The sequence below is a fragment of the Gobio gobio genome, assembly GCF_949357685.1.
Source record: "Gobio gobio genome assembly, chromosome: 17".
In the NCBI taxonomy this organism is placed as follows: domain Eukaryota; kingdom Metazoa; phylum Chordata; class Actinopteri; order Cypriniformes; family Gobionidae; genus Gobio; species Gobio gobio.
The window spans coordinates 12,561,904-12,586,960 of record NC_137110.1 but is presented as its reverse complement, the minus strand read 5'-3'; the positions used below and the strand labels follow the sequence as shown (position 1 = coordinate 12,586,960).

The following is a 25,057-nucleotide window of genomic DNA, read 5'->3' as shown; positions in this document are numbered from 1 at the left end:
GGACACTTATGGCTTTATTTCAAAAATCTTTTTGCATAACATTATTTGATATTATCTTGGTTTACTTTGTAATGCTCATTGTCCTGTTAATTATAACTAGTCATGAGGACAAAAATTTTGCATAAATTGCACCAGTTCCTAAGAATGTCCCATTAACACTAATACGCGAGCACATTTTATAACCCATAATAATTAAACATTACTTGCATAAATGGTTCTTACAGCTCTTAAATGCATTGCTACTAATGTAGTGCATCAAAGAAAGTGTTCCTGTCTCTTTGTCTCTGTCACCTGTGATGCCTGTGGATTAAAATGTATCAATCTTCAGATTGGGGTCAATGAGCTGTCAGGTAAAAGACTAAAGCTCTTTAAACGCTGTGCTGCACACCCTGTTCACTAGATGGAAAATGCAAACTGATTTTGATGACTACAGTGGGAAGACGAGATTAGAATTACTCGTGGAGATTGCAGAACACCTTCACATTCTGTTGTTTTATTAAAAACAAGACAACAAAAAGCCTTTAAAATAGCCTTTGTGGCTATTTTGAAAAAGCCAAAAATGTAGGCCATATGCTTTCATGATGTCAAGCATATTTTAGAAGATAAAAATCCATTATGGCAGGCAACATATCCAATCCAAGTCTTCTTCTGCCTTTTCTTGGCTAGCATAACGCATGCGCCGTTTGATGACCAACAATTGTAACATTCGTAATGTCACATTCTACCACTCTCACAGTCCTTTTTAATGTGCTCGTGAAGACGCTGGTCAGCTTAACGCCTTTTGCTGAGCACAGCACCTTCTCCTTAAGTCTGAGGTTCGATGACCTCTCCACGCTTTGAATGCCTTCTGTCCTTGTTCTTCATTGGCCCCACCAACCCAGGTGGTCAGAGACATCCCCAAAATCCCTCTTAGACTCAAAACAATTCATCAGATCACCAAGATCCAGTTGAGGTGTGAGCTGTATCGTTAACGGCACCTGGAGGCCTCTGGGCAAGCGAGTGGTCATCCAGAAGGACTTCTTTTCCCTAATCAAGAGTCAGTATGGGGGCCGGGGCGAGCAGCGAGGAGAAGCACTCCAGGGAGCTAGAGAAGAAGCTGAAAGAGGACGCCGAGAAAGATGCCAGGACCGTCAAACTTCTGCTGCTAGGTAACAACGCATGAGGGGACTCACATGATTCTCCAAGCCAAAACATGAAGAACAGCTCATTTGCTAGATTTGGAAAATGGTATATTGCAGATTCATTGTGTAGCCTTCCCGTTTAAAACGTCAGAATAAACAGGCAATGACTGCATGACATTTTATGTTTTATTAATACTTTTTTGTGATATGAAAGGAGTGTTAAATATTTAAAGACAAAAACTAACTTACTGAAATTCAAACCAAAGTGGAGCTAATTAAACTGAGGACTCAAAATTGACCGAAGGGTTTATAAAAGCCTCTACATCTCAATATCTATATTATTTACATTCATAACTGCCTGTGTCTTTGTCCGTGAAGTGATGTGGGTCAGGGTTATGGGACATCAAGCTTAAGACAAGAATAATAAGCCTCAATCCTCTTAATGTAATCCACCAAAAGATAAACACAGACAAAGAGAGAATGAGGATATATTCCAGCATTAATTCACTTATGCATGCCAAAATAAATCAAATATTAATGTGGGACTGTTCCAAACAAACATCTACAGTTTGACAAATCGCAGTGGTCCACTGGGGTTTTCCCCTCAGAACACTGGCTCAATGTAGATCTGTGGTTTTCAACCGGATGTATACTGTACAACATTTTGTTAAAAATACGTATTACAGTCCTGCTCAAAAGTTCACACACCTCTTACAGAATGTATTTAGTACTGTCCTAAATATAATCTATAATTTATAAAAATGACACTGTTTTAAAGTTTATGTAGCCTACCATTGATTCTCAATACTGTGTGTTGTTACCTGGATGATCCACGGCTGTTTTTTGGTTGTTCTTGAGTCCCTTGTTTCTCCTGAGCAGTTCAACTGCCCAATGTTCTTGTTCTTCAATGTTCTGCAAATTCTTCAGTTTTTGGAACTCTTTCCAACAATGACTGTATGATTTTGAGATCCATCTTTTCACACTGAGGACAATTGAGGGACTCAAACACAACTATTAAAAAAGGTTAAAACATTCTCTGATGCTCCAGAAGAAAACAAGATGCATTAAGAGCCAGGGGGTGAGAACTTTTGAACAGGATGAAATTTGATCCAAATTTTGTTTAAATATAACATTTTCATTACTGCTCTTCAGAAGAAACAATGTTTCCTGGAAGACAAATCAAGTACAATTTACTTTGATCTTCAAATTCAGAGTTTTCACAATTTATATTAATCCTGTCAGCGTTAACGCATGCAAATAATTTTTCCCATTTTAACACGTTAAAAATATTGAATGCAATTAACACCATATCCGTTTTTTCTGTCATTCTTTGGCAAGTGTTACATTATATGATCACACTCTTCTTATTCATGGAAATTCTTTTGAACCATTCAAGCAGGACAAGACAAAAGAGAAAGCGCTGTCAGTGATAGTTGTCACACACACACACTCGCGAAGTATCATGAGTACAGACAGAATCGAGTGTTAAAAAATGTTAAATGTAAAAAAATTACAAAATGATAGCTTTCAATTACACTGTAATGTTGAATGGCTATAATTAATGTTTAAAATTGGTGGAAACATCTATTTCATTGAGACATCAGCTGTATTAGTATCAGTGATACTGGCCTTCATTAATAAAAAGATGCCATTAAACAAATATTTAAAATATACTGTCTGTCTATATGTTTTTTTCTGAGATTAAATGTGAAATTGTTACATTATAAAATACATTAAAAACGTATACCGATTGACAGCACTATATATATATACACATATAAGTGTGGTATATGTTAACGTTTAAATGAAAATATAGAAAAGTCCTCCTGTTCTAACATTGGGGGTCCCTGGATTGGCCGAGAATCTAGCTTGGGGGGTGGGGGAAGGGGTTTCTGGGTCTCTGTATTCATGTAGACGGATTAAAAAAAACAGTAACCAAGTCACATGTACTTTGACCGAATGCAACACTGAGAATCTTACCGTCAAATCAGTCTATTCATTATTAAGCACATTAACTATTAATTATACTTTCAAAACACTGATAGAGTTTGTCTCATAACTTCGGTCTCATTATGTTTGTTTCTTCCTCTAAAAGCATAACTTGAACAGTCTACTAATACAATCTGGAAATGACCCTAGCAAAAGTCAAGCAAATTTCTGTGCATTATTTTTTTTTCTTTGTGAAATGTGTCTGTTGAAATGGTGTGTCTGTGTTTGTTTGTGTGTGTGTGTGTGCGTGCCTGTACAGGTATATGTGGTTTATGAGGACACAAATGTGTATAATGACATGGATAGTACAACGTAAACTTGTGTCCTCCTAAACCAAAATGGCTTTTAAAAAAACATACTAGGTGTTTGTTTTTTCCCCCCAAAAAATGCCAAAAGTTTTGTGTAGTGGAGGTAGGGTTAGTGTAGGGGGATAGAATATACGGTTTGTACAGTATAAAAACCATTACGACAATGGACAGTCCCGGTAAACCACATATTCATGAATGTGTGTGTGTAATAATCCTTAATCCCTTACTATTTTCCTTTCAGGTGCTGGTGAGTCGGGGAAAAGCACAATTGTCAAACAGATGAAGTAAGTGCTGAGGAAACAAAAGTACTGTATGATAATACAAAGAATTGGATTACATAATGATTCACATTCTATGCTCTTTTGTACCATAACCACTTCATAACATTGTCAATTAACTGTCAAATATTTTCCATCACAGAATTATTCACCAAGATGGTTATACCCTTGAAGAGATGATGGAGTTCATTGTCATCATCTACAGCAACACCCTGCAGTCTATCCTGGCCATTGTGAGGGCCATGACCACGCTCAACATTTCTTATGGAGATGCTGCTGCACAGGTGCTCTACAGCATTCATTAGTCATTTATAGAAATTAATAGGTTAAAGTATGGTAATGGTATGGTAACCAAAGTACTGAATGATTATCCTATCGTACACGTAGGTTATTTCAGGTTGTATACCCATAAAAAATCTGTAAAAACTGAAGAATTTATCAAATTGAACTATTAGAAGAGGTCATGAATGATCTGAAAGAGACTATTAAAAGAAAGACTATCCAATCATGAAGGATTATACAGGATTTGAAATCACTGAGCTCTCACTTCCTCACGTTCAAGACATTTATGTACCAGCTAATGCTTCAATACCTTTAGATACAACGGTTTATACCTGTTTGTTGCAGGATGATGGAAGGAAGCTGATGCACTTAGCAGACACCATCGAGGAAGGCAGCATGCCCAAGGAGCTGGCAGACATCATCCTGAGGTTGTGGAAGGACACGGGCATCCAGGCGTGCTTTGATAGAGCCTCTGAATACCAGCTCAATGACTCGGCCGGATAGTATGTACCCCTAGTCTTTTAAAGCATTAAATATCAGTTAGCAAGGCTTTAATGTACATTATCAAATTATATTTGAAATATTAAAGGGAAAATGTTGTCATTTATTAGTCACCCTCATGTCGTTCCAAACCCGTAAGAATTTTGTTCATTTTCAGAACACAAATGAAGATCTTTTGTGAAGAAATCTGAGAACTTTTGGTCCCTCGATAGACAGCTATACAACTACCACTTCAAAAAGTTAATAAAGAGATCGTAAAACTAATCCATATGAATGGAGCTTTTAATCCTTAATTTCTGAAGAGATTTGATTTCTTTATATGATGAACAGATTGAATTTAGGCTTTTATTCACATAAAAACATGGATCAGCGAACATAAAAAGAGAAGCTTAACCAAACCTGCATGACATGCGAGAACAAGCCTCTTGCGGAAGCTCAAATGTAATGTGTAACACATGAGAATGAACCTCATTGGTTCTTGAGGAAGCTCAAACGTGCTGCGTAACATGACAATGAACCTCATTGGTTCTTGCGGAAGCACAAACATGCTGCTTAACACGAGAATGAACCTCATTTGTTCTTGCGAAAGCCCAAACGTGCTGCTTAACACGAGAATGAACCTCATTTGTTCTTGCGAAAGCCCAAACGTGCTGCTTAACACGAGAATGAACCTCATTGGTTCTTGCGGAAGCACAAACATGCTGCTTAACACGAGAATGAACCTCATTTGTTCTTGCGAAAGCCCAAACGTACTGCTTAACATGAGAATGAACCTCATTGGTTCTTGCGAAAGCCCAAACGTGCTGCTTAACACGAGAATGAACCTCATTGGTTCTTGCGAAAGCCCAAACGTGCTGCTTAACATGAGAATGAACCTCATTGGTTCTTGAGGAAGCTCAAACGTGCTGCGTAATACAAGAATAAACCTCATTAGTTCTCGCACGTCAAGCGAACATGCTTGAGCTTCCGTTTATCATAACTAATGTGCGAGTTGATCAATGTTTATATGTGATAAAAGCCATAATTCAATCTGTACATCATAAAAAGCGATCGAGTCTCTTCAGAAAATTTGGACTAAACCTCTCGATTCATATGGATTAGTTTTACGATCTCTTTATTAACTTTTTGAAGTGTCAAAGTGATAGTTGCATAGCTGTCTATGGAGGGACAGAAAGCTTTCGGATTTCATCAAAAAAAAAAAAAAAATCTGAAAATGAACAAAGTCCTACATGTTTGGAACAACATGAGGGTGAGTAAATAATGACAGAATGTTTCTTTTTGGGTGAACTATCCCTTTGAGGAAAACATTTGATTGATTCTCTTACTCCAAGCTATCTGTGTGACCTGGAGAGGTTGGTCAAGCCTGGCTTTGTCCCTACTGAACAGGACGTCCTGCGATCAAGAGTAAAGACCACCGGTATCATCGAGACCCAGTTCGGCCTCAAGGATCTCAACTTCAGGTACACAAAACAATCACCTAAAATACAAAGACCCTTCTCAATGACAACAATGGCATGAAATGACCACCATCATCTCAAGAATAAAAGGGGAAAAAAAGTGTATCAATGTAAAAGTTTCAAGAACAACTGAATAGACACTAATGCCATATTAACCGATGTTCTTGGTCTGCAGGATGTTTGATGTGGGCGGTCAGCGCTCAGAGAGGAAGAAATGGATCCATTGCTTTGAGGGTGTGACCTGTATCATCTTCATCGCTGCACTGAGCGCATACGACATGGTGCTGGTGGAGGATGATGAAGTGGTAGGTTGCCGTTTGTGGTCCAAGAATGAAAGCCCAACTTTACATGAACTACAGTATTACTTTGGTGCATTTTAGTAACAGAACCCGTTTTTCCTGCCCTTTCAACCAAAGAACCGAATGCACGAGAGTCTCCACCTGTTCAACAGCATCTGTAACCACCGTTACTTCGCCACCACATCCATTGTACTCTTCCTCAACAAGAAGGATGTCTTTGTGGAGAAGATCAAGAAAGCTCACCTGAGCATGTGCTTCCCTGATTATGATGGTGAGACCTCAAAACAGCATCAATATAACCAGAAACCAAAATAGAAGTTTGATTCTTTAAAGGTGCACTTTGTAACATTTTTTCAGTAAAATATCCAAAAACCACTAGGCCAGTGTTATATATTTTGTTCAGTTGAGAACTTACAATATCCCAAATGGTTCCAACTATTTGTAAATCATGAGAAATTGCTATTTTAACCAAGGAACCGGGACGTGTGAGGGAGTCGCCTGTCAATTGCATCATATCTGCATTACCCTCGGTTTCCGGTTTTATTTAGCAGAAACGCTTTAATCTCACTGCAGTGTGAACAAGTGTCATAGTAGCCGCTGAGAGAACACACAGAGGGACGTCATAACTTCATTTTCAACACACTCAGATGTATCTAATATGATAAACAGAGCTGCGTTACCTCATACTCATGACCGGAAAACCGGAAGTGGCACCGGCGACTGTGTCATAATAAAAGTCCCGCCGCTCTTCTTATTAACAAATCGCTCCAGCGGCCATGCTCAGCTCCACAACACTCGCTCCTGCTCTGCTTCATACTACAGTAACATTAATAATCGCATCCATAAACATGATTTCTGCCCGAGTCCTATCCCGCTTCTTTTCCACCGGCTGTGATGTGAAGACCACATGTCCCAGGATTCTGCACTCAAACTTGCCGTCATCAAGCAACGCCGTTATTTTGAACTGGCGACCTCTAGAAGATGGAAAAGTTACATAGTGCACCTTTAACATACAGGTTCTTAAATGATGTTTTAATGTCAATTTTAACTAACCATTAAGAATCAAATGTCAAAATTAGGCTACTATTTCTATGCTAAAATTATAATGCATGCGCCTCTCTTAGGTCCCAATACCTTCGAGGACGCTGGTAACTACATCAAGCTCCAGTTCTTAGATCTGAACTTGCGACGAGACATCAAAGAAGTCTACTCCCACATGACCTGTGCCACAGACACAGAGAACGTCAAGTTTGTGTTCGACGCCGTAACAGACATTATCATCAAAGAAAATCTCAAAGACTGCGGTCTCTTCTAAACAAGCCATTTGTGGGAAGAGGTGAAACTAAAAGGAATAGAATATATTAAGAGTATTGTATTGTGTTGTTATAGCATATCAAATTACAGTACAATTTCCATACGTTCATAATTCTTTCTTCTTTTACAGAATGGCTAAATGAACAACACACAACACTGACCCATTGCCCCTCCTCGTTTTCCTCCCTGGGTAATGAGGAATTCTCCAATGCACACACACGCACACACACAAGGGAATTGAATTGATTGCATTAGATTGTTGCGGTTGGGATCTACATTTGATTAAACACTGCATTTAATGAAATATCAGAGCCTAATGCATATTCATAGCAGCAAGTCATATATAACAACACATGCAGCATTACCCTGTTTGAAGAACTGGCTCTTATGAGGGTGTTTGGCCCTATTAGTTTTCGCAGTGATCTCTCCTGTAGATTTGCAACTACATGCAGCTGCAAACCAAATAAGTAAACTTCTGAAACACCTGCATATGCACTTCAGCATAACGTTTTGCAAGAGCACATTATGAAGTCAGTTATATGTTCTAGCAGTTACTAACTGTGTAAGGTTTATACTATTAAGCTGATTGAGAACACTTTACTGGGATCCTGGAAGTTCTGTGTTATTTACAGAGGAGTTATATCATGTTATGTCCCATGAACAGAATCTTTATGCAAGATGGACAACTTTGATGAAAGGATAGCTTGTAATAATATTTCAATAAGACGCTTAGCTCCGGTGTAGCTGTGAGACAAAGAACGATGTTTGAGTGCATTTATTAAATTACAACAGTGGCACAACTGACTGCGAAACCATAAACAACCATGTAAATGTAAACTGAATGAATAAAGCTTCTGTAGAAAAGACTGAACCTGATGAGTTTGTCCTTTAAGTGTATGGCAGAATGAACAGCTTCAATCCAATCCAGAGAAAATACAGGCTTTAGCATAAGCCACAATGGTGGGATGATTATACGCTTACATAATATATTAATATTTTATTTATATATATTGATTATATTAAGGAGGGGGGGTCTAATTCCATTTCATGCATTCTGACTTATTTACACTGTTAAAGAGTTGGATTCTCATGCTAAACATGGCCAAAATTTCGTTTGACGGAGTATTTCTGTTCCAAATATTTCTGTAGTCACTAAAGAAGTGTGTTTTTGGTTGTGAGGGAAAGATAACCTTGTTCCGCTTTCCAAATAATCAAGCGTTAAGGAAACAGTGGATGGAGTTTGTTTTTCCGGAGCAGTAGCAGAGTTCTGCAAGTGCGTTTGTTTGTTCTCGGTCATGAGTCAGAACCGCAGACGGTGAGTGAAACGGAATTAAATGTCTTTGTTTTGTTGGCAATAGGCGCGCGTGTGTGTGTGTAAGCGTTAGTGTGTAAGCGTGAGTGTGTGTGTGTGTGTAAGCGTGAGTCTGTGTGCAAGCGTGAGTGTGTGTGTGAGAGCGTGTGTAAGCATGAGTGTGTAAGCGTGTGTGTGTGAGAGCGTGAGTGTGTGTGTGTAAGCGTGAGTGTGTGAGCGTGAGTGTAAGCGTGAGTGAACGTGCGTGTGTGTGAGCGTGTGTCTGTGTGTGTGAGAGCGTGAGTGTGTGTGTATGTGTGTAAGCGTGAGTGTGTGTAAGCATGAGTGTGTGTAAGCATGAGTGTGTGTGTGCATGCGCGTGAGTGAGTGAGTGAGTGAGTGCGAGTGTCTCTTTAGCTCCACCCATTGCACAAGCTCAATATTTAAATTACGTAAAAATATTTAATTGTATTATTTATAAAAAAATGGGGTGTCAAATCTGCGAGCACAACCTGCGGAAGTAAAGGCCCTTAACAACAGTTTATCCAGGTTTTAATGGATCTATTACAGTGGCTTTGCATTACAGTGTTATAAATATTGAAAGAATTTTTACAACTTATTGATCCCAGAAAAACATACAATTTAAATTGTGTTTATTAGAATGACAGTACAGTACCACTCACTTTCGTGCTTTTTGCAGTTTCAACTCAATCATGTTAGACTGGCAAACAGTTTTGCCAAGTCATGGTTTTAATTTTGATTTGATAAAATGCACAGTGTAGACATTCACCTTCATCTCTTTGGACTAAATGGTTAAATCACAATAAAATCGACAAGCAGATCAACATGAATCTAATCAGCTTTAATTAGAATACTTGCATTTGTTCTGAAGAATTATCAACCCCTAATTACTGAGAGTATCCTCCATTCGAGCCCCAAGGAAATGATAATCTGTAATACCAAAGAAATGAATTCTACTCTCATTAGCATAATCCCTTATTTTCGACTTTTGTTCAGAAAATATGCACCAACATCTAAGCATTAAAAGAGAAAAAGTGAACAATGTTACTGACACATTACAAGCACATCACCTCTTGAGTGACTGCATTATGGCAAACTACTGATCCTGAGGACTGAAGAAAAATGAAAATGAAATTTGTTAAAGGCACATGTTTTTTGATAAATGTTAATATTTGGTCCAAGATAATTTTTTTTATTTTTTTTACATTTTTGATGCATGTAAAGTTTGCTTGCTTGTTTACACACAAACTAGAGGAGTGGAGACACTAATTACTTTTAGAGAATCTACTTCCTCGACCCGCTGTGCAAAACGTACCAAATTTTATGAGGTTTGCTCTGTCAAAATACATGAATGAGTGGAGATTTCAAACATGTGTGCTACATAACAAAACGTTTCCAATTTGATCTCAATACACTGACAGCAACAACAGAATGAGTACAGCTGGAAATATGGAATCATGCAAATAAACTAAAAAAATAGGCCACAGTGTTCTACACCTTGCAAACCAAAGCACAAAATGAGCAATGTGTCAAACTGCAAAGTGAATAAAGTCATCAGAATGCAGTTTAATTTGTAATAAATGAAGCCCATCTTTTGTGCGTGTTCCTGAAAGGCATATACTGGATAAACAACCGTTTGTCTAGTATAAAGCTTATTTGAGAGCTTGTTCCTTGAGAAGAAAATCTGAAACATGCATACCATCTCTCAACCCATTAGAGCCCTTTATAATACTAGGTCAAGTTTCGTTAAACATGGCACTGAAGAAAACGTGTAACACACTGTGTAAACGCACTCGTTCCACAATGCAGAAGGCAATCAGCCCTATGAATCAAGAGATTTGCGATGGATTTTACCATTCTGAAGAGCCAAACTTCCCTGAATGTGCTTTTTTTTAATGCTGTGGACTTTGCCGGCTGGATCTGAATATGTAACCAAACCCAAACACCTGGTCCAGCTTAAGAATGACACTTCCGTGTCAACAACAACAACAAAAAACACCACAACAAAACATACAGGTTGATTTGTTGACCAAATACCTTGCCACTCCATGTGCAAAAAGAGACTGCAAAGTTCTGATCGGAGAGTTATCGAACCCCTCCAGGGTTTTTTTTAAGTAACCTCCAGGGGGCAGTACTGATGTCAGGAAAGCCCCACCATGTGGTCTATTTGCCTCATGTACATGCTCTTTAGAGGAAGGCCAAAACGTCTCTCTTCGGGAATCCTTTCACACTGTTGGACAAATCAAAATGTCACTCTTATTTCTATGACTTTTTTTTTACTTTCATAATGTCCCTGACAAAATATCAGATTAAACACTTGAACATTGAAACGTTGTTTCACCCAAGAAGCTGAACAAAGAACAACAACAAAAACAAAGCTGCAATTCATTAATTCAAAAAGAAAATATAAATGAAAGAGGTTATGACATGAGAAATCAAATTAGCCTTGATCTTTTGACAAGGTCTTTGAGCTACTAAAACATCCTGTAAATTTTAAAGCTTAAAGTCCTCATTACAACAAAAAAAAAATGCTTGTTTTGATATTGCAGGATCTGTGACATCACACAGGCAAATACATTTCTTCCTAAGCAAGACATCAACAAATAGATATACATCATCGCTCCATAGGCCCCGCCCACTGACATTCAGTGGCTTAATGGCTGGCATTTGCCTTCACCAGATGCTAGACCGCTCATTTGCATCTCTCTACAGTCTTCAGAAGGATCCCAGCATCGGAAACAAGTGGATGGTTTATTTTAATGGCGCCACGGATCGCGTCTGAGGATTATATGCTTGTTCTGAGAATTTTGTTTTGTAAACGAGGCACAGTGTAATGTTTTATTATAACAGTGGCCATTTACTGACACGCCTTAAAGGTCCCATGGCATGAAATTTTCATTTTATGAGGTTTTTCAACATTAAAGGGTTAGTTCACCCAAAAATGAAAATTCTGTCATTAATTACTCACCCTCATGTCGTTGGACACCCGTAAGACCTCCGTTCATATTCGGAACACAAATGAAGATATTTTAGTGTAAAGCTGATGCTGAGAAAGGCTTCACACAGGCCTCCATTGGCATTCAGTACATTGACACTTCCAAGACCCATAAAAGGCACTTAAAACGTCGTTACAAAGTCTCTCACCACAGTGGCTCTACAATAATCATACAATGCGACGACAATAGTTTTTGTGCGCAAAAAAAAATCAAAATAACACCTTTATCCAACTTGTTCTCGACTTCCGTGTATGCCTCCACGACGCATGCGCGAGAATATGACGCAGATCCGGCGTTCGGACATATGACCCAGAAGCGATTTGTTTACTAGCAGAGGAAGACGCGCGTGTCTAAGCTGTTGGATTCTACATTGATCGTGCTTTAGGTCTCGGCGTAGTGCTCAAAATGGAGCTTAAGTGTGTATTTCATCGATTCCCGAACACCGGCGCTACGTCATATTCTCGCGCATGCGTCGTGGAGGCGCACACGGAAGACAAGAACAAGTTGGATAAAGGTGTTATTTTGATTTTTTTTTGCGCACAAAAACTATTGTCGTCGCATTGTATGATTATTGTAGAGCCACTGTGGTGAGATAGACTTTGTAACGACGTTTTAAGTGCCTTTCATGGATCTTGGAAGTGTCAATGTACTGAATGCCAATGGAGGCCTGTGTGAAGCCTTTCTCAGCCATCAGCTTTCAACTAAAATATCTTCATTTGTGTTCCGAATATGAACGGAGGTCTTACGGGTGTCCAACGACATGAGGGTGAGTAATTAATGACAGAATTTTCATTTTTGGGTGAACTAACCCTTTAATATGAGTTCCCCTAGCCTGAATATTGTCCCCAAGTGGATAGAAATGTTGATCGGTGTAAACCCGAGTTCTGGCTGTCTTTCTCTGCCTTTGAGAAAATGACAGGCCAGACTAGCCAATCCTGAAGTCTCCCGGTTTGACGTCCAAGCAGGAACGGTTACCTCCCTTTCCTCCACCCAGAGAATCTGGCACACCCATGCAAGCGCTCGCGAGATCATGGGTTGTGAACGAGTGAATGCTGGCAGTTTCTCAGTGTTTGGATGTACAAATGAAAACAGAAGTCTTTTTTCAGTTCCTTCTGATCTGTGATCAGTGATTTCTGATGTGTAGCTAATTATTTATTATTCGTGCACACAATGCGGCTTCTCGCTCTCCCAGAACGGTGTTTTCGTGTTTTCTATCTTGTGAGTCAGTGTTTTTGTACGTCCTCGTCGCGTCTATCGGTTCTAAAATGTGCATACAGTCGTTTCTGCTCAACATCGGCCTCACGCACGCCGAAGCTCGGGCTGCACTGGCCGGTGGCCTTCAACATCCCCGACCCCCAGTACTGCATCTGGCCCACAGCGGAGGCACCAAACGCGGCGTGAGATTAAGCAGAAGGGGGGTAAGCGTGAGCATATTCGGGCTAGCCAGCCTAGCCCCACAATACACTGGATTACATTCGATTACTGCTGTTGTGTCTTTGTTTGCGCTGTGTACTCAACGCTGACGCTTTTATTTTATTTTAAAAATAATGCTATTATCAACACTTACTTTTAACTCGTTCATCTCGACAGCTGTAATGGTACTTTGCATGTGTTACAAAGTTGGTAATAATGATGAAGACGGACTCGGTGTGACTGGGACTCGTGTTTATTCAGAACTCTCAGATACAAACACAATAAACTCGCGCTGACTGACAGCGCTCTCATAACTCATTAGTTACTATAAATAACTTTGCTAGCAATCGCTGAGCTCCGTCTCCGTGATGTCCGGTTCGCGAACGAATCATTCTTTTGAACCGGTTCTTTTTAGTGAACCGAATCAGTTCACCAAATCGGACTGAATCATTCTAAACGGTTCGCGTCTCGAGTCAGCGCTGATCCATAATTTACTAAAGTTACTAACTTTCTGACATGAGTGACAGTCCCTCCGACTAGAAATAGACTAATAACCAGAAGTATATGCTGTAACTACAACAGTTCAGACATGCTGAGAGAACTGATGTGAAGTGAACTCCGGTCCATCCGTCTCTCTGGCAGCAGCTCGTGCCTGCTCGTGCCTCGTAGACCTCGTTAAACCACGCCCCCTCCGCTCATTTAAAATGCAAAAGATGTCAGCCAATCACAACAGTGGGCGTTTTTACTGAAGTCTCACAGCAGACACGCCTCTTGAAGCAGGGCAGTCAGCCACAGGGCAAACAGCAGTATAGACAAAATGCCTTTTATTTCTAAATTATGACATTTTATGATGTAAAAGTCATACTAACAATATAAGTACACCTCAGGAAACATTATAAAATAATAGAAAAATGCCATGCCATGGGACCTTTAAAAGAGCCGCACCTTAAAAACGGATAATTTCAGACAGAGGGTCAGAATGAAGGTGAAAATAATCATTTTTCTACATATACAGTCAAACCTAAATTTATTCAGACACCTTCATTTTTCTCACATTATCACAGTTTATTCGCTATAGTTTAGAAAATGGTAATAAAATATGGCAAGAACTCCGAGTTAAACTGTGTCAGAATAAATACATCTTGATAATGTCAGATAACTTTGATAGAAAGGTATGTAATGATTACAATAAACCAATCAGCTGTCAGCTGTTAAATTTAAGCACACAAATAGATAATACCAATAGGCCTTTATCACAGAGGAATTGAAGCAGTGCGTTGATTCTTCCGCTTATGAATGTTTTCAATGTGCTGTTAACACCTAGCTGAACAATCGACACTTAAAATAAGCATCTGGAGGATGATTTAAAAATCCGGACATTTTCAGAGACAGGAGAAGAGATAAACTGATCATTACTGTGTACAGGATTTTCCAAACACTGCTGAACGTGTAGTTTTATCCAACATAAGCTGAGGGTCGTAAACATACGTGATTATTTCACCACACGGTGTCAGTGCTCGTCTAAAAAGTGACCGCGATGAAGCGTGTGTGAGACCTGACGAATAAGATCTGAATGAACATATTTATTTGTATTACATGTTTTAGTCATTATTCTGTCATTTTTCACTGACAATCATTTCACTGTAGCCTATGTGTAATTCACACATTCATGCCAAAATTCAATCACGCTGTTAACGTATTACTGTTTAAGATTAAATGTTTAACATCGTTAACTTTCTTTAAGGCAGTTACCGCGCATTCATTCATCTATTTAATACTGTCATGAAAATGAACCATGGTTTTATTACAAATAAAATAAACATAGTTATTGTAGTTTAACCATGGTATTTGTAGTAAAACTAATACAAATGGTAGTCAATCCACGAAAAAGAAAAAAAAAACATGGTTGCTACATTCTTACTATAATAAAACCATGGTTAACTTTCGTAAGGGTTTTATCAGTCAAATTCATTTAAAAATGTAAATTCAAGAGGTATGAAATATGATGTTAATGTTAATGAGAAGACGAGCACTGGACCGCGGCCGGTTAGAAATATATTTATTATTCAGAATGCACATTTGGATGGGAACATTTCAGCAGGCTGACGATGTGAGACGTAAACAACCTCAGTTTGGAAATGCATAGGCCTACAACACACAAACACACTCCCGCATATTATTTTAAAAGAAGGACCTTCATCCTGCCATATCAGTCTCACCCATGCTTTTTGTGTCAGGAAATGGTCAAATCTGAGGTAATGATGTCATTATTTAGTATTAGAGCATCGGATCGCTGCAGCAACACCAGCGAGAAGGTTCAGACATTATAGTTTTGAATGCGTAGCGATGGGACCGGAAGTAGCGGTGCACTGCTTCACTTACCGGAAATAGGAAGTGTGAAAAAGGCCTATTTAGGTCAACCAATTACCAAGCAATGCTACATTTTGTTCGGTCTGCGGTATAAAAGGTCACATTAGCAATTAACGAAAAAACACTTAAGCAAAACAATGTCAGGTCAAAGTTTCTGAATAATTTTGCTCCCAAATTTTTTATCAATTTTACAAGTGTATGAAGAATCTTTGGGTATAATATGTCACAGTTTAGTTTATTTTGCTATCCTCACTTACATAAATGAACTACAGTGTCCTGCACCCGCTAGTAAAAAATTGTATCTGGTGGCTGAATAATTTCTGTCGTAAGCAAATCTTTTCAGTGAATGATTCATCATTCACTTCCAAGCACTGAATTTATAAATGAGGTGACTATTTTGTTGTTTTTTGTCTGTAGCACAATAAAATCAGCATTTAAGTGAATATCCTTAAAGGGCAGGGGCCTCATTTATAAAACTTTGCGTAGGATTTGCGTCAGAATTGGCGTACAGATGAAACATAGGACGTGCGTACGCACAGAAATATTCGGATTTATAAAACCGTGCGCACGCACATCCTACGCAGTTTTCCCTTAATAAATCACAATCAATTCTAAATGTAGCGCAGCTTTTGCGGCTTCATGTCACGCCCATAGTTGCCCATAAATAGTCCGTGAAACGCCCACAAGTTAATATTCATAGGTTGCGAAATCATGGCAAACACAGAGAGGAAATTAAAAAAAAACGTAACTTCACTCAATGTGAGGTAGAAGTTATCGTTGGCGAGGTTGAAAAGAGAAGAAAAGTGTTGTTTGGAGGGCACAGTGTGGGCATTACTAATGCCAAAAAGACACTTGAGTGGCAAAAGGTTGCAGACGCCGTAAATGCTGTAGCCTCACAACCTCGGACAATCGCCGAAATAAAAAAGAAATGATCGGACATCAAAGTCGAGGCAAAAAAGCGTCTAGTGCTCCATCGCCAGAGTGTGTCCTCTTGCTGTCTGAAGATGCGTTCACTCCGAATCCTTCCATTCGCCACATCTTCTAGAGCACAAGATCAGCCATTGTGCGTCATTACGCATTGAGATGGGCATTTTATTTCCATCCATTTAATTGAATCTGACAAGCTACAGATGTCGGTTATAATCTACGTGGAAATGGGAAATAGTTCCGTGCAAATGTAATGTCTTGCAGCTTTCTGAATGGTTGAGACATAGTTCATACATTATTTTATCAAAAATAAAACTAAAGGCATATGCATGAATACCATGAACGTAGCTGATGAAGAAATTTTACTATGAAAACAACTTTCCCCAGTGGACAATTAATACATCTATCTATTTATCTATATATCTCCCTAATTATCTATCTATCTGTCTAATTGCATCTATCTGCTCCGCCAGACGGACACTTGACGAGAATATCAGTTTTGTACATTAGCTATTTCGTTGTTTACCATATTTATGAGGATGAATTGCAATGCATAACATGCCAATATTATTGCAGAACATATTTCACTTTTCTTTTTGCAAATATGTGTTAATTTGCATTTATGTTGTCATTTTCGTTTGATTTTGTTTGTTTTACACTGCAGATCGATCAAACGGGTGTTCGTGTAGGCTGTTCATTGTAAGACTTGCTTTGTGAAGTCTTAATGTTATTTATGAGAGGCATAGCCATTTCTTTTACACAACGGTCTACAGTTTCACACACTTTCACGTGTTTCTTCCATCTGCCGACGGTGTCGCCATTTCTCATTTCACCCGTTTTTGTGCGTACGCCTGGGTCAGAGCTTGCGTGAAGGACCGCACATTTTCCCGTCAAGTTTGCTTTTTATAAATACCAATTATTGCGTAGAGAGCGGCGTACGCCTTCTTTTGTGCGTACGCAACGTTTATAAATGAGGCCCCAGGTTGTGAAGGAGCATTTAAATGACTGGACAAGCTGACTGAATGAATTTACACACCTAAACAAATTTAATAAAAGATAAAAACACTTTCCGATTAAAGACGTTGCATTCATGAATGACTCAAACTTACTGAGATCGCCCCTACAATTCATATTAATGAATGGGATGACTGCTAGTGTGTATTAAACCAATTTCTTACGTTGCTTATGTTGGCTGGGGGCTCTTTGTGGGGCTCTTCACATGGGAATTGCTCTTCCCAACTTTTCTCCCTGAAGCGTTGATCTATCGGCACTACATGGCCTTCTGTAGTGAAGATGTACTTATTCTCAGACTTGTGCAGCGGGTTGTCTTCATCAAAGAGCTGTAAAGGATGGTAAAATATAATTTAGTGATTGACATGGCGGCTGCATGAAACTTGACAATGTTTGACTGATAAACCTTACTGACCATAGCATCTATATAAATACTAGATATAAGTGAGAACGTGAAAATTTAAAAGGAAGAACGTATAGAAGCAGACAACAAACCAAAAAAAGGTATTTGCAGGTTTCGCTGAGGAAGAAACTCTCCATGCGATCTTCTTTGGACTTATCCACCACATGATGGAGAGTGGCATAACCACACCTGAGAAGCAGTAAAACAAAACATCTGTCCTGAGAACATGCCAGCATGCCAATCAAATCACTTCCTGACATTTTAATCCACATACCTGACTTTGGTATTTTTTTCGAGGCTTTCAAGGATGTCCATCCCAACATGAAGATAAAAAGGATTCTTGGTTGCCTGTAGAAAGTCAAGTTCATCGTTAATTATATTATAATGCTGCAGTGTCAAAATATCAGGTTATAATTCAAAAATAGCAGTTAGAAAGGTTTGTACCTGATAGAGCAGGTATGTGGATTCCACTAGTTCAGGTCTTAAAGGGTAGAAGAGGACATCTGGGGCTTGAAGCTGCCAGTTGTATCTCTCAGGAAGAGCCCCGAAACGCTTCCAGATTGCATAGTAGAAGGCATGAAGGCAAATGGCATTTTCAACATCTCCATTCAAAACCTGAGCAACAGAAAATGTGTGCACCTGGTTAATGAACTGAATGAAAAAAGGTTATCAGCAGGTCTAGTTTTAGTTCAACAGTCCAAAGTCTAGTTTTGAATGCACTAGAGTAAAGTAGTATCCACAGATATAACTGAAACACTGTTCAGCTAGTTGAACATCTGGATTTTCATATTAGATCGGAAAGTTCATAAGGAGCCACTTTAAAGCACTCTAAATGGAGAGCAAATACTTGCTAAGCTAACAACACAATATTTATATATAAATATAACACAAAACACAATAAATATATATATATACTACCTGTCAAAAGTTTGAGGTTTATGAAAGAATTCTCAACAAGGCTGCATGTAAAAGTGTTTGCGGTCACTTTCGATCAATTTAATGCATCTTTGGTTATTTAAAAACAACAACAACAATACTGACCCCAAACTTTTGAACGGTAATGTATGTTATTGCTTATAATAAAAGGCACATTGCTAGGTTTTTAGAAGAAGAAAACATTCTGATTACTTAAGAGCTAAGGTATTTAGAATGTACTGTAATTACAATATATAAAGACAAGAGAGATTGAATGAGAGAAAGCAAGAGACACTTAAGACACAGTTCAGACCTGTAGTCCAGGGAAGAATGCCTGCAGAGAGTCAATCCATGTGTTCATGATCTGTCCATTAAACATGTTCACATTCACATAGAGAGGTGGGTCGCCCTCTCCTTCATTACATGCCTCTCTTCTGTAAAAGGTTAAAAAAATGTGCACAATTGGAATCAGGATGCATCAACAAAAGCATTCCAAAACTTTAGCAAGAAATAATTAATGCACACCCTGAGGTGTGAGGCGAAAGTTTCACGCTGGAACTTGTGTAGTTATAGAAAATTAATAAAAACCTTAATATGTCAACCTAGACTTTAACCATTCTTGGATGTGAATGTGTCAGATGTTTCAGATTGGTTATAATAAATTAACTTGCAAGCAATTCACTCATTGGCTGCAAATCATGCCAAACAACCAAGTGACACACTTTATCTGCCGGTGGTTAGACACATACATGCAAACTCCTTTGGTCTTTTGGAGCTCAAACTGCAGCCACAAGCAGCTGTGGTCACACATGCACACGTTTATAATCACCCTCTTCTCAGGTGGCTCTGGATGCTCTCGTAAGCTGCAGAGAACATCCTGTAATCTTCTTTCTCTCCAAATAAGATATAAGACTTGAGGAGGTACTCATAGAACGAGTCCATGCCGGCACCAAGGCCGCTCTGCTTCCCCACCCACTGACCAGTCTGAATGTTCACCACATTTCCTAGAAAAGGGACAAAAGAATCATCATGGGTCAGACAGAGACATGTGATCACACATAAAAGATATTGGATCCAAAACAAAAGGTCTGTAGTGTGCAGTTATTGTTTAAGGAAGGACTACGGCTGCGTTCACACTGCAAGCCTTCATGCTCAATTCTGATGTTTTAAATGTGGCCAATATAAGATTCGAGTGTGAACAGGTCACAATCCTGAACTGACCTGTATGCGCAAAAGAACAATAACAAAGATGGCATGCAGCATGCTGTCATATGCAATAAACACAGAGGTTACTGAAGTCAGCATTTACGCGTCCATTTAAGATGATTTGCTAAGGAAACCAGCGAGGGTGCGCAGGTGAAAAGGAGAACACAGACGAGGATGAGGAGAAAGAGAGCAAAGTTTTTCTTGTATAGTTTTCGCTTGTATCACTATCCCTCCAGTGACTAACTTCGCTGCCGTCTTCCATATTCACCGAGTGACCAAACAACTACCATTATGTAGAATCTTTGGAGTGACTCCCAACAGCGCAGAACTGTGACGAATGTTGATCTAGAGTGACAAAATTCGGATGAATTCCGATTTGACAGTGAAAAACATCAGACCTGTATCTGATTTAGGACCCCATATAGAAGTGTTCCAAATCAGAATTGAAAAGGTCAGATTTGATCTGGTTTGTGCTGTTCACACTGTTATGATGACAAAAAAAATTACAAATGACCAAAAAAAAAAGGAAAATTGTGTGTTTGGGGGGGGGGGGGGGGCTGAATGTTCCCTAAAACAGACTTTAAAAAAAAGCAACCACTTACCCAACAGCCCAGTTTCATTGCTTCTCAAGTTCCACAGAGCTTTAACAGCCCGCCTGGCGACCCACTCAAATGTAGAGTCGCCAATCAGACGGCTAAGAATGCCAAACTCCACGAGCAGAGAACCCGCCCCTGCCGTACAAGTCTCATTAATGCTGTCAGGAGGGACACCTTTCTTTAAATTCACCTGTACAAAAAAATGGTAGGATACAGATGTCAAATGCAACATAAATTAGGCCATGTCTCTAAAACAGTTCTATGTAAGTGGGGCTGACCCTGGGATAGGGGATGCCTGTGATAGTGTTCTCAAAGGCAGGTAACAGTCGAACAGCCAGGTCATGGGCCAGGTGCAGCAGCTCATTGTCATAGTCCTTTAGGCCTATGTCCCCAAAAGGATGCCGTGAGTCAGTCAGCAGAATATGCGACGAGATCAAACTGCCAAGGATTCTGAAAAGGAAACATTTATTACAGTTACTTCCTCTGTGAAAAATAAATAGCTGGTTAACAACAAAGACGCTTTACTTTAAAGTGTGAATGGTACCGTAGCAGGTCAGTCTAATTATTCTATTACAAATGGTTTGGTTTTGTCATATGACAAACCTCTTTCACACTTCGTATTTCCATACAATGATTGAATGGGAATAGATAGCATTCCTTTATCAACTAATCGTCTGGTGAGGGTGTTGACATTTTACATACTGAATAGAAGAGGGAAATACTGTACCTAATGTTGGCCTCAAAGACTTGAACAGTAGAGTCCTTGTCAAAAGAGACCGTCTCGATCACTAGCTTAACAGCTCGATGGAACTCTGTCACATTTCCAAGCACCTGTAGAAAAGGAAAACAAACAAGAAGGAAGTACATTATGCATCAAAGTACATGCTTATGATTACTGAATTAAGCGATGGTGACACAGAAGTGAGGAATTCCTGAGATCATCTGTAATTAATAGTCCTGGTGGAACAAGACACATAGTTTGTTCAGGTGAGGCCATATATGATGTGGCATTTTTTACTTGATAACTGAAAGTTAAGAGAAGATAAATTCAAGGTTGTTTACTGGGACAAACATAAAACAGATACGCCCTCTTTCTTTTCTCATGTAGTGATGGATAAAGAATGGGCCTTTTCATGAAACATGAGCAGAACGAAATTTAGCAACAGTTTAAAAAAAACCGACTGTGTAATTTATGTTGTAGAACAAAATGTGAGGGTCACAAGTAACAACAAACCACAAACCTTATTTTACTCATAAATCATAAACCAACGGCTCAAAAATGCTAAATCTGTGCTGGATTTTAGGACTACAAACAGAACGGCTCACATTATTTTATTTATAATGGGTTGCCAGCTTGAGGACACGCAACGGGGGAGAGCAATTGACAATAAAAGCCAAACTGTAAGTTGATGAGTTGATTTATCCGTGTTTTAATATGCTCTCGTTCATAGAGATTTTTAGATGGATCCTGAGGCTTTTTGGGTCATTTTGTTTGCTGGTTTCCATGGCAGTGTTACGCTGAGTTTTCTGCCAACTGGCAACCTGAGGTGTTGAAATACTAATGGTACACTGGCAATGTGCGGTTTTGCGCAGATCAAAACAAAAACAGACATTCCGACACGTAACGCACATTTCAAAGTAGAATAACTGGCTGTAGCTTTGGGTTTCAGAGAAACAAGTAGGTGAATTTACCATGTTTCCTAAATATCTACAAATATATTATGGGTTTTAAACGCACACGACAGCATCAGGAGAGACTACATTATATCTCCTCATTTCTCAAAGCACATAACATTACAATAATAATGGACGTAAACAACTTACAGAGCGCTGACCTATACCACCTGACTGCTGCAGATTCATTTCGACATTGAGAGTGTTGACATAAAAAAAAACATTAATCGGAGTCTGAGGATGTGAACATCTCAGGTTGCCATCTCATAAACAGTTATGACATGGCATGAACGCAGCATAAGCACGTTGTTTTTTGTTTTGTTCAGGAGGAACTGTAAAAGGTGGCTGGTGTTTGTTTGCAGCTCTCACTGACTGTCTACAACTCTGCATGGCCTTATGGGACGTGCTGATGATGTGTGATGTCTGCGCGAACAGGGTGGGCAGAGGTATGGAAATACATATGTTGACAGGCAGGTAGGACATCGTATCATTGCATTCGAACCGAATGAAATGATTGAACAAACGTTTTTTTGTCCTGAGACTTCCACAAAAGATATATAGATGACTAAGACATAACAGATGACTTATATAAAAGGAGGCTGGCTTACCAACAGCGTATCAAGAGCATCGATGAGGGTCAAAGAGTAGTTTCCAAGGACATCATTGATGTTGATATTTGACCTAGTGGGAAACACACAAGCAAATGTATCATTAGGCCCATTCATTTTTTATTTATTTTTTTAAATCCCAAATACATTGGGATAGAATGAAGCCAAATAAATAAGTGGTGCTGCATATAAAGAGATATTTCTCCTTTTCCATGCCTTAAAGATCTCCTATGCACAGACCTTGGGGCTGACTTGAAAAGTTTGTACTTGTTACTCATCCGTTATCAACTGACTAAAGGAAAAAAACTTGATTAGCAACATTTTTCTAACACCGGCATTTGATTCACAATTCACTTCTCTACCAGAACAACGTGTGGAAGCAAAGGGAATAAAGAAAGACGTAGGTTAATATATTCACAAGATGATCTCAGTCAGTTCTTCAATTCACTAAAGCATACAGCTATCAAAAGATCCAAGAGCAAGAATAATGACATTTTACAGCACATTTTAAGGTGTTTATTGTTTCATGAAACATTACATATGGTTGTTTTGAAGGTTGATATACATTAGTCAGTAACTTACGGGTTGAGCACGTCAGGCCCTCGACCTTCACAAGCTATAGGGTTCAGTTCATCCTGTGGAAAGGCAAACTGCATGTAGTTATCATATCCGAAATAAAACATGTCTCGCGCCATTCCCCTCATTTTCACTTTCAGCGCGTCAGGGAAGGAGCTGTACTTTCTGTCATATTCATCTCTGCCCTCCCGAAAGAAGCTGAGGTAGGATTTCTTTGGCGAATCCCCATTAATCTTGGAGCAGGTCTTTGCTTGAGGGTTTCTGTGGTCGTACAGGTGCTGTGGCCAGGCGTTAGCTTTGACGGTGGCTCTTTCGCCATCATTGAGAAGTTCAAGTTTTTGCAAGTTGAACGAGAATTTAATGGGGAAGTCAAAGCCCCAGCTGGGTCCCAGTCCAAACACTAGCCACACCGCGCAATTCAGCAGCACTCTCAAAACAAGAAGACCCACGACTATTGACCTCCATTGCATCTTTGCCTGCTGTCGTCCTTAAAAGTCATAATTTACTTCGACGTTGCGACTTATCGAAGCGCAAAAGTCAACAGTTTTGCTCCTGCTTTCAGTTCTCACACACTTCCTGTCAACAAACCAGCCCCTCCCTGGTCCTCAACGCTGATTGGCCAGCCACCGGCAACGTCATGCTGGAGAGGGCGAATGATTCATGTAGGCGTTACTCGCACGCGCAGTAAGCAGCGGACATGTCGTGGCAGCTCAACTAAAAGCATCCCTGCATTTCTAAGCCAATGAGAAAATCACATGTGTGATGTGACACTGTACAGTCTAATCTGTGATGTTTAGTTGTAACTTCTGCAACAGTTAACCATTACCACCTCCACTACTACTATGATAATAATAATAATAATAATAATAATAATAATAATAATAATAATAATAATAATAATAATAATACTACATGTTACTAGGAAAAAATAAATATTCATAAAGTTTTATAAAATTTGTATTATAATAAATAGTAAAATACTTCATACAAAATACTTCACAGATTAATACAAAAATATAATTATATCCTAAAAATATTTGTAAAAATATATATATAATTACATTGTAAAAAATGTTTTTATCAGCAGCACTATTAGAACGTTGGTGTTAACCAGAGGTGGACTGTAACTAAGTAAATTTAGTTGAGTACTGTACTTAAGTACTTTGCTTGAGGATTATTTTTTATTATTTAACGTCACTACATTTGAAAGACAAATATCATACTTTTTACTCCACTACAATTCTATCAAGGTCCTCAAAGTCGAAAGTCATTTCTGTAGCAGATTTGAAAGTCGGTGGATGATTTGTTTGGGTTTTTGCAGAAAGCCTATCAGGAATCACTCTTGTAGGGTCACGTAAAGTTTAATGATTTCCCAGCATTTTTTGAACACTGATCAGTTTATAGCAAAATGGATGAAGACGGTTCCTCGGCGCAGTGTGTGCACCCATAGCCAGATTTAGAAAGTATGTTTCAGTTTTCTAAAGATTAGTTTAGTTGGAAT

The 25,057-nt window shown here is 39.0% G+C and overlaps 2 protein-coding genes across 2 annotated transcripts; one reads left to right on the top strand and one right to left on the bottom strand.

The window, feature by feature from the left end:
* The first annotated feature begins 438 nt into the window (after positions 1-438).
* Positions 439-8,424, top strand: gnat1 (guanine nucleotide binding protein (G protein), alpha transducing activity polypeptide 1). Its single transcript, XM_079841554.1, has 9 exons — positions 439-1,148; positions 3,660-3,702; positions 3,839-3,980; positions 4,324-4,481; positions 5,811-5,939; positions 6,112-6,241; positions 6,353-6,506; positions 7,360-7,571; positions 7,680-8,424. Exons 1-8 carry the CDS (start codon positions 1,043-1,045, stop codon positions 7,548-7,550), a joined length of 1,053 nt encoding a protein of 350 aa, XP_079697680.1. The 5' UTR covers positions 439-1,042; the 3' UTR covers positions 7,551-7,571; positions 7,680-8,424.
* A 951-nt stretch (positions 8,425-9,375) lies between these two features.
* Positions 9,376-24,156, bottom strand: edem1 (ER degradation enhancer, mannosidase alpha-like 1). Its single transcript, XM_079841553.1, has 12 exons — positions 23,563-24,156; positions 22,981-23,053; positions 21,426-21,529; positions 20,977-21,148; positions 20,705-20,888; positions 19,726-19,900; positions 19,210-19,330; positions 18,426-18,596; positions 18,256-18,329; positions 18,074-18,170; positions 17,746-17,907; positions 9,376-11,091 (listed from the first exon to the last, which is right to left on the bottom strand). Exons 1-12 carry the CDS (start codon positions 24,024-24,026, stop codon positions 11,002-11,004), a joined length of 1,887 nt encoding a protein of 628 aa, XP_079697679.1. The 5' UTR covers positions 24,027-24,156; the 3' UTR covers positions 9,376-11,001.
* Between the last annotated feature and the right edge of the window lie 901 nt (positions 24,157-25,057).

Coding starts and splice junctions, on each gene's coding strand:
- gnat1 (XM_079841554.1), top strand. CDS start 1,043: ATGGGGGCCGGGGCGAGCAGCGAGGAGAAGCACTCCAGGGAGCTAGAG. Junction 3,703..3,838: donor ACAATTGTCAAACAGATGAA/GTAAGTGCTGAG, acceptor TTTCCATCACAG/AATTATTCACCAAGATGGTT. Junction 6,242..6,352: donor TGGTGGAGGATGATGAAGTG/GTAGGTTGCCGT, acceptor TTTCAACCAAAG/AACCGAATGCACGAGAGTCT.
- edem1 (XM_079841553.1), bottom strand. CDS start 24,026: ATGCAATGGAGGTCAATAGTCGTGGGTCTTCTTGTTTTGAGAGTGCTG. Junction 21,530..22,980: donor ATGCTCTTGATACGCTGTTG/GTAAGCCAGCCT, acceptor CCTTTTCTACAG/GTGCTTGGAAATGTGACAGA. Junction 17,908..18,073: donor CCTGCAAATACCTTTTTTTG/GTTTGTTGTCTG, acceptor CATCCTTTACAG/CTCTTTGATGAAGACAACCC.